Below are 10,350 nucleotides of genomic sequence, written 5' to 3' on the forward strand. Positions count from 1 at the left end.
AGAAAAACATTACGAATTTAGAAAAGTAATTAATGGTATATCGCATTACACTTTAAAGCTTTTACGATGCAAACAGTATATTTTAATTATAGAATTCTTTTAATATTTAGTAAACACAAACAAGAATTTAATTTGTGGTATATAAGCAGTATATTTATTAGTGCTGACGCAATCGTAAATATATCGATAGTGCAAGCTATCATTCGATAATTTAATAGAGTTGTGACAAAGAGAGACGTCGATAAACGAGCGTCAGCAATGAACGATCGAAAAGCAAAGAGTCGATAAAAATTGGTGAAAATAATTTAAATTGCCATTAATTAGGCATTCCACATAAGCTTATTACATTAATGGAAATTACAATGTGAATTTTTAGCATGTGCTTAATATTATGCATTGAAGTAATGCTGACAACATGTAGAACAACCCACTTGTGCATAAAAATTCACTTAAGAGCATTGAGCGATGAGTTGCGCGGTTGGAGAGTGAATGAGCGGCCGCGGGGACAGACAGAAAGAGAGACAAAGAGAGTAGCGAAGAGGGAATCCTGCTTAGCTAAGGAATGTTTGTCTTGTTAGTGTAAAATAATAGATGACATTCTTCAAAACAGGGAGTGAGTACTGTATTAGTTAAGAAAGCACTCGGTAAATGCAAAGGCAAAGACAAGACAAAACAAGGCAAGTGAGTGGGGTGGTGGGGGGAGTGAGGGCGCACATACTTAAGGAGCTGCTGGGCAACTGTTTTGGTTATTTGATTTTTATTTCTTCATATTTATGTTGTGTGTTTGTTGTTCTTGTTCTGCTGTGCTGGTGTCGTCAATTCAAGTAAGACAACAGCAGCAACAACGCGTTGTAATAAATGCGCGTAGGTAAAATGGAAAATTCCATTGAAATTGCATTTATCTGAAAAATATTTATAATAACTTTGAAATTCAATTTCTAAAGAAAATATGTTAAACGAATTTGCATTGAGGGGCGAGCGCAGTACTCAGCATGGGTGTGAGTGTAAGTGTGCATGTGCGTGTGAGTGTGTACGTGTGTTAGTGTCGATGGCTGCTGCTTCTTCTATGCTGCTGCGTTGTCAATGTTGTCGTTGTCGTTGTCTGTGCTAGAAAATTAAAATCGACCATATGTTGCCTCATCGATTTTGATAAGTCGCTGGCAGAGCTGCCAGCGGCGTTGGCCGTGGTGTGGATGGGGGGAGGGGAGGGGAGCGGAGGTACGGTTGCGCGGAGGAGGATGGTACAACACCCAGGCCTGGCCTGGCCTGAGCTTCATATCCGTTTCCGTTCCAGCACAATGGGTCACGCCATGTACGTGGATGCGTATTTGTGTGTGAATATGTGTGTGCTTGTGAGTGTGTGTGTGTGTGTGTGTGTGTGTGTGTGTGTGTGAATGCGAGTGTGCGGGTTTCCACTTTCAATTGAGACACGCTGACAAAACTTGTAAAAACGCGCCTTGTCATGCATGCGATTTTGCCTTTTTTTTTATTAATGTTGTTCCTGTTTCTGCTTCGATTGTTGCCGTTGTCATTGTTGCTGTTGCTGTTGCTCTTGCTCTTGCTGCTGTTGCGTGACACAAATCAAACGACATTTTGTAAGTGTTTCTGGCGTTACATTCAATGCCTTGTTAAATATTTCATAAGCACTTCTAAAGCAATTTCAATGAAATTTAACCACAGCCTCCCGCCAGTCATCAAGGTGTATGTGGGTGTGTGTGTGATGACAACTACTGTATAGTATGTGATATCAATGGCAGCCCATTGGTGGAGGTGTCCACCCATTGATGACGGTTAACGGTATGTGTTACAATTAAATTATATTTCAATCAATGTTGCCGCAACATGTTGCAGCCACATTGACTGCGTCTGCGACTGCGCCAACTCCGTGCTACGAAGCTCTTCTCTCCGACAGCATTTGCATACTCCAGAGGTTCATCGTTGGTTAGTTTCAGTTGTTTACCGCGCCTCAAGCCACACACAACGCAGCGTGCGCAGTTGAACATTGTGAACTGTGACAACGAGTCACTGTGACTGTCACAACATTTAATCACTTAATCACGGATCACGTTACACGATACACGTTACACGCCACGCGGATCACGAGTTACACGATACGAATCACGCGAGTCACGAATCACGATTCACGCGGGTCACATTTTGATAGTTTTCGAAGTGTCGAATTGAATCGCTGTGAAATGAACGCAACGTACCACATTAAAGAGTTTCTCAAAGACAAAAGAATCTGAGAAAAACAAAAAGAAAAGGAAAGGAAACAGCAGAGAAATCAAAATACACGCGCTCGAATGCGTTACGGTGCGCATGAAATGGCGGCACGCAGTTCGCGCTACATTGAATCCAAACGCATCACTTACAAATTGCTGTAGTCCGCAAAAGGTAGCCACAGCTCACCCAAAAATACGAATACGAATACGAAAACGAATGCGAGTGAGAGTACGAAAACGAATTCGAATGCGAATACGAAAACGATAACGAATACGAGTGTGAGTGTGAGGATGACTACAATTAAGTGTATTAGCAAAACGTGACCAGACCGAAATTATAGCCCCTGGTCAAAAAAGTTAACTGTACTCGTCTCACCTCCACTCCTCCCTGGCGCCGCCCCGCCCCGCCTCCCCTCTCAATCTTCGACTCCCTCTCGACCAATTTCACAACAGCTTAGTGCTTAATGAAGAAATTGCTCAACTTTGGCTGCTTCATCGCCATCGACATTGCCATTGCCATTGCCATCTCACTTCGTCTCTCTTTCTCTCTCTCTTGCTAGCACCCTCGCACACCCAATCATCAATGGCAACACCCCCCTCACCCTGGGACCCTCCGCGATTCCTGCGGGCGTCATGGTGATTGAAAACTCAACCGCATTGCGGACTTGTCATCATTTCAAATGAATGTGCTGCGGTCTCCATTTCCGTTCCGCCTTGGTCCTTCCTCCTCCGCCGCATCCTTCGCGCCAATGATAAGAATAAGAATAAGACTTTGGGACTCAAAATCTAATCCGTTCAGATGGTTTCGTTCGTGTCCGTGCGTCCTACGTCTTCTACTCATAATACTTATAAATTAAGTATGGCGGATGGCAAAACAATATGGCGTTGACTCATTTAAGTCCTTGGCAGTGTCTTTGTCTCGAGTTTTGCGATTGCCATCATTTATTTTAATTACTTTTTGCCGTTGTCGTCTTTGGTTGCAGTTATAATTCAACAGCGTCACAAATTGCGCATGAAATGTTGTTGGAATACTTTATGGCGATGCTTGTGATCATGGGATTAACCACAACATTCGATAAGCACAGCACCAGGCATATGCCACACTTTGGTAAGTACGAGAGCTCAATATTTAATTGAGAGCTGACAAAATCAATTAGATTTAACTCGAAGACAACGCAGATTATCGAGATGGATTAAATTACTTATTCATGCTGAGCATGGTAGTTGAAAATAAATTTATTTGACAAATTGAATTTCAGTCAAGACAAATTTAATCGCATGCTTCTAATTGCTTGGGCAATAAGTCAGACAATGTTCGTAATTAGATTTCATACTTACTCTTTGTTGTGACTGCATTTTCATTAATTTATTATTGTTATTATTTTCATTTAAGTTTTCATTACAAATCACAGTTTACACGCAAATCGTTAATGAAAAAGTATAGCATACTTTTGTGAGTGATGTAGGAATGCACCCATTTATTTTGGTTATTGCCAAATTTAATGTTCTTCGGAGTAGCCGAAAATAGATTTTAATTAAATAGACTCGTATTTCATTCCACAACTCTTTCGTGTGAAATTAAAATGTCATTTGCAGATGAGCAAAAAATAAAGGCAAGAAAAACGAGATATTCATATGGGGCTTTATTTATTTGTTCATGTATTTGGAATTATTTTTTGCACAAGCAAGTGCAATTTCTCATTTATTATTTATGGCACCTGCTTTTATTTTTAGTGCCCGCATGGGGCATGGTCGCAGGGATGAGGAAAGGAGAAGGGTATGAGCCGGTCGAGCTTGTTGCTGCGGTTAAACACAACAATTTGAAAACCCGAAACTCAGATCTGGTTTCCTCTCGTCGGTGCCGCACTTTGTATGTAAATACAAAACTTTTATTAAAAAAATTTTTTTTTATATTTTTTTATATGCGTATGTGTGTGGAAGTTAGTATGCGTGTGCGTGTGTGTGCGAGTGTTTGGGTGTGTAAATTTGATTTTTTTATATACTTTTTGTGGGCAGCACAGAAAGCAATTTCATTTGTAAAATGTTTGGCCAATGCCGGTGAAATACTGGAAAAACGGGAAACCGGGAATCGAAACGCGGAAAAACGGCATAAGCGGGAAGTCGTGAAGTGAGCAACAGTTTCAATTAAGTGTTTAACGGCATTTTATTGCTCGATATTTGATAGCTACATGGACAGTGGGTGTGTCAATAAATCAATATATACTCTCATATATATAGAGGTACTTTATATGCATGTTTGTTTAGCAGGCACTGTATTTATGTTAGTCTCCTTCTATTTGTGTTTGTATTTATATTAGTGTTTGTGCTTCCATGTTTGTATTAGTATTTGTGTTTTGGCTTAGTATTTGTATTTGTTTAGGCTGTCGTGGATTATTAGCGCATTAGTTGGCTAATACGTTGATGTTGATAAAGCGGCCCCAATTCCACATAAATCACTTGCCCTGCTCCACAGTGCGGTGCGGTGTGGTGATCCAATGATGGATCATAATATGAATGGGTGTTGGCTCCACTTAAGAGAGAGAGAAACATTATTAGAGTATGTGTGTTTTCGTACTTAGTATATGATGCCAATAAGATGGTAAACTTTAGCATAAATTAAGCACAAATACTCGTTAATCAAATGAATGCTGATTCGTCTGTGGCACTCACTCATTCAGGCCATTCATATCCATTTGCCCAGCTGTCCATTGCACAATGCCTTCCATCTGATTTCATTCGATAGAAACGTTGTGTGTTCGACTTCGACGTCGACATCAACTTCAGCTTCAGCTTCAGCTTGGCTGTGAATGCGATGTTGATGTTAATGTTGCTGCTGAATATAAATGCACATGAATACATTGAGATTGACATTTAGATACAGTTATTTAATACCCTTCTGAAGTGTTTCTCTGTGTGAGTGTCTGCGAACCCAAGTGTGCTGAAGTGTGTGCGGTTTCTCAGTGTGTGTGTGTGTGTAGAGTAGAAGCATATGATTGAGTATCTCGCATGTCTCACAATTCGCACAATGTGGACAAGCTCCTGTTCGAGTAGTTTCTCAAGCGTTTATTGACCCAGCCACACTCCCACTGACTGACTCTCTATTTGCTTGTCTGCCCGTCTACCCCCACAGCACTGGCCACGGAGCTCTCCAACATCATACCCGAGGACTTTGAGCCGCACTTTGACAACAGCACGGACCGTGAAATAATTGCCGCCCTCGGGACAACAGCGCGTATGCATTGTCGTGTCCGCAGCCTCGGGGATCGAGCTGTGTCTTGGATTCGCCAGCGAGATCTTCACATTCTCACCATTGGCATCATGACCTACACCAATGATCAGCGCTTTCTGGCCCGCCACATCGACAACTCCGACGAGTGGGTGCTCAAGGTCGTGTCCGTGCAGCCTCGCGATGCTGGCATCTATGAATGTCAGGTCTCTACAGAGCCCAAAATAAGCCTCGCCTACAAACTGATGGTTGTGAGTAAGTATCAAAGCTTTTCAATTGGTAACAAATAAAAAGATAACTCAAACTAAATGGAATTAAGGAAAGTTTAATATTAAACAATATATTTTAGCTTTTCTTATTACGTTAATTTTACATTATTCAAAGAATGCAAGTTTATAATAACAAAAATAGGAATGAACTTGAATGATTCAAATAAAACGAGTAAGAAAGTTACAGTCGAGTGTGCTCGACTGTGAGATACCCGCTACCCATTTTTAGTAAAGGCAAAATATTGCGGTATTATTTTCAAAATATACCGAAAATACTAAAAAAAAAAAAACTAAAAATATACCAAATGGTATATTTGGTATATCGATATAATACACCATTCAAAATATTCCATAGACTAAGCAACTAAGAGCCCTAGTAAGTAGGCGTTTTTGCACATACAAAAGTATTTCTTTAATAACTTCCACAATTTTTATCTGATCATAACTACTATAGTAATTATTGTATATATATATTGTATCGCAACTCTAGCTTTAAAATTACTCTTGCTATTCGATTTTTTTAAATTGCGGGGGCAGAAGTGGGCGTGGCAAAAATTTGAAACAAACTTGTTCCGCGTGCAAACATAACAAATGATGTCGAAAAAAAATTATACCTCTATCTCTTATAGTCTCTGAGACCCAGTGTTTCATACGGACGGACGGACAGACGGACATGGCTAGATCGTCTCGGCTGTTGACGCTGATCAAGAATATATATACTTTATAGGGTCGGAGATGCCTCCTTCTACCTGTTACATACATTTCCTGCCGGCACAAAGTTATAATACCCTTCTACCCTATGGGTAGCGGGTATAATTAAATTGGTTTTTAATTTTAATTGATTCTTAAATTAGTATGAGAATATTTAAAAATGATTTTTACCCTTTCATCCCATTAACTATATAGTCTTGATGAGACGATAAAATCGTGTTCATCTTCCTGTCTGTCCGCCCATCTAGATCTCAGAGACTATACAATATAAAGATATAATTATTTTCGACAGCACTTGTTGAGTTTGTTTTAAATTTTTGCTACGCCCAAAGTGAAATAACAAACGTCATTTTAAAGGTAGAATCACGGTACATATAATAATAACTACAGTCTTTAATGCACCTCAAAAGTTTGGTGTGATCAGATAAAATTTATAGAAGTTACTTAATAAAAAGTTTTGTAATAAAAAAACCGGCTTCTGCAATCGGATCTTAGTTGCTTTTACTAACAATCTAATATATTGTATACTCGTTGGTATATTTTGAATGGCTTGTATATTTTTTGATATATTTTATTATTTAGTGGTATATTAATTCGGTATATTTTAAGAGTAATACCGAATTGTTTTACTTTTATTAAAAAAGGCTAGGGGCTAGGGGCTTTTTAGTAGTTTTTAATAATTACATTAACTTAATATATAATTTAATATGTATTATTAGGTGTTCAAATTCATTTTAATTACATTTTTTTTGGGTTTGTTAGACCTGAGTAAGTGTTAAAATAAACGCGGTAAAATAATCTGAAAATACAAATCAGTGCGGAAATAATTTGCAGCGCTGAAAACTTTAATGAGAAAGAAAATACTTAGTCAAAGAGAACGAAGTAAATATAAGACCGGAAGAAACAAGAATAACAAAATGCAGCGAGACAGAGAATAAAAAAATTCGCCAAGGTTGCAAATTAAGCTCAATTCGGGGAAACAATAAAAGAAGAAATAAGAAATAAACGAAAAAATTCAATTCGACTTTCATGCTCAACTTTTATCTATGTATTCAAGTGTATGTATGTATGTGTATATCTGTTCAACAATATAAACAAAACTATGAATTTACAAAAGTTGCGAGTTAGTTAAATTTAGTTTGGCAACTTTTGCAAATTTTTTTCAAATATTATTGAACCAAGTGAAACTTTATATTTACGACATTAACTGAATAGGGGATGAAGAGATTTCAAAACTCAACTTTTAACTTACATTTGAATTTATTGTACTATAGTCCATATTCAAGCTTAGAATGTAAGTTATATTTATTGCATAACACTTTGCAAGTACTTTTAAACATATTTATATTTAAAAAATGGGATTTTTTTTAAGTGACAGTTAAACAGAGTAAAAACATACTTTAATTTAAAAGAGAAATTTCGAATAAAGTCATGTTAAAATTGAACTCAGAAATAAAACTTTAATTCAATATCAACATTCTTGACAAACAAGAATTATTTCAGAACGAAATTGTTCCAATCAAGAGCAGACATACTAAAATTTACATAGATTGTTTAAAAAACACATAAGCCATATATTTTATTTATATGTATATTCAGTCTGTTTTGTTTCTTTAGTTTTTTTTTAAATATATATTTTTCAAAGTATTTCCAAAATCTTATATTATATCATTCGATCTTAAGAATAGTAGGCTCATTATTACAAAAAAAGAAATAGAAGTCTTGAATTTAAGAACTTTCCCATCAGAAAGACTAATTTTGTAAACATGATTGAATTGTGAAATCTTGTTTCAAAAACTTTCTAAGATTCAAATCTTGCCTCAAGAGTTGTTTAAAGTTCAAAAATTTTTCGCACTACAAAACTTTTATCATAGCTTTAAGAATGTAATTGTGCTCTGTGTAAATGTAGCTTAAAAGTCAGCTAGTTGTTATGTAATTTGGTTAATTGCACAAGCTATGATAGTGCTCGAATTTTGTAAAAAGCAGTTGCAGGTGCAAACAAGCAGGTGCTAATGAGTTTCACACAATGCCTGGGAAACGAGCTGAAATTCTGTTGCAACTTTCACTTGATAGCATACTAACAATCACTTCCCATCTTTGACAGCATCTAGGGCGCAAATCCTGGCGAATCGCGAGCTGTTCATTCAAAGCGGCAGTGACATCAATTTGACATGCATCGCACCTCAGGCGCCAGGACCCTACACGCACATGCTCTGGTACAAGGACACGGAGCTGGTGAGCGACTCGACCCGGGGTGGGATTCGCGTCATATCCGAGCAACAGATGAAGACTAGCAATCTGGTGATATCGCGTGTCCTGCACACAGATTCCGGCAATTACACATGTTCCGCGGATAACTCAAGTGAGTCCTGACCTCAAGAAGCAGAAGCAGAAGCAGATGAAATTAAATACCTAACTCGTGTTCGAACCCCCCACCTTATGTTCGTTCTTTGTTGTTGCCTTGACTCTTGGGTTTCCCTTGGCGCTTTTGCTTTTCTATTGCAGACTCCGACAGCGTCTTTGTGCATATCATTAAAAGCGAACAGCACGCGGCCATGCAGCATGAACTGGGCGTGAGACTGGAGCTGCCCAGCCTGTGGCTGCTCCTGCTCCTGCTGGCGGTTATTCACATGGCACCACCACGCCCCCAACATCTCGTGGTCTAAGCTGAGCGGCAACTTATGTTTGATGTCTGCGTTGCGTCCTCTGCAGCTTTGGAGTGTAGTAAGTTGACTCTCGAATCGACTCGACTCGACTTGGGTCGACTTTGGCCATCTGGGAGCTAGAAATTGATTTCATTACCTGCATTACAGCACCTGCCAAGCATCGAGCGATAGATGTTGCCACGCCCACTGCCAGCCAGCCCACCATCTGTACATAAGCATAGCTGCAATTGAAGGCAATCGGATGCACCTGTATATATGTAAATCGGAGGTTTTGTTTGAACAGCTTTAAGTATTTTTATACGTAATTAAGTGAATAGACGCAATACACTTACACTTACACTTACACCGATGTATGAGGAGTATATGACATACGTACTATATGTGTGTACTTCATCATGGAGCATCAAGCGAGTACTTCAAAAAGCATAGCGTTAATGATTAATCGAATAGTCGAACAAAGTCGAGCAATCGAATAGCAATAAGTATAATGAATCGAATATGCAAACATAAAATCGAAAAGTTGTAAATAAATGTTTAATCTTAATTAACAAATACAGTTGAAGTGTTGTCCACCTCCTCTCGCAATCATCCAGACCCACGAAGATGAGAAATGAGACACGCACTATTCAAATATTTCGTAGATATATACACATAGGTATCTGTCATCTAGATTAATTATGATAAATTGTGTACAGCAAGTGGAAAATTAAATTTTAAAAACGAATGATTAATGGCAATATGAATGTGAAGAGTCCAAAGGCCCTGCACTCCAGATACTCAGATACTTTCCAATCCCCCTGCCCCTCCCTCTACTTCATCATCGCAAGCAATTTAACAACATTTACGATTCTGACTTTCCGCTGTAGATTGGCCCCAGGCTATAACCGAGATTATATGACTTAATTGCAGTTTGTGTGTGCGGACCAAGGACGTGTCGGGAGATGGGGGACACGTGACGGGGGGAAGGGTTTGTGTACCGGTAATTGAAAAACGATAAAGGACGAACTGCACCTGACGGTTGTCGAAATTTAAACGCTTGGGGCGCAGATAGAATATTTCAAAGATTTTATTGTGGACTTAACGAGGTTATTGACATAAAACGCACCTAAAAGCCAAAATCAGCTACATTAACTAAATAAATATTTACTTAAATTTGCTTAATTCGATATAAAGGTTACTTTGCCTGGCATTACTGCTCCCTCAAAGAAACTGAGGGAGCTTGATGAAAGTTTTTAGGGTAAGTTTTTGGGGGTTTT

The 10,350-nt window shown here is 38.6% G+C and overlaps 1 protein-coding gene across 2 annotated transcripts; it reads left to right on the plus strand.

Moving 5' to 3' along the window:
• The first annotated feature begins 1,966 nt into the window (after window positions 1-1,966).
• Window positions 1,967-9,775, plus strand: LOC132787089 (hemicentin-2). 2 transcript variants are annotated; one of them, XM_060793982.1, is made up of 6 exons: window positions 1,967-2,394; window positions 3,206-3,330; window positions 5,353-5,703; window positions 8,533-8,790; window positions 8,934-9,152; window positions 9,242-9,775. In XM_060793982.1, the coding sequence occupies exons 2-5, from the start codon at window positions 3,240-3,242 to the stop codon at window positions 9,092-9,094; spliced, it is 861 nt and encodes a 286-aa protein (XP_060649965.1). In that variant the 5' UTR covers window positions 1,967-2,394; window positions 3,206-3,239; the 3' UTR covers window positions 9,095-9,152; window positions 9,242-9,775. The 2 variants fall into 2 exon arrangements, with proteins under 2 accessions (XP_060649965.1, XP_060649966.1); XM_060793983.1 differs by lacking the exon at window positions 1,967-2,394 and adding an exon at window positions 2,415-2,501.
• The last annotated feature ends 575 nt before the right edge of the window (window positions 9,776-10,350 follow it).

The sequence above is a fragment of the Drosophila nasuta genome, chromosome 2R, assembly GCF_023558535.2.
Source record: "Drosophila nasuta strain 15112-1781.00 chromosome 2R, ASM2355853v1, whole genome shotgun sequence".
NCBI classification, from domain to species: Eukaryota; Metazoa; Arthropoda; class Insecta; order Diptera; family Drosophilidae; genus Drosophila; species Drosophila nasuta.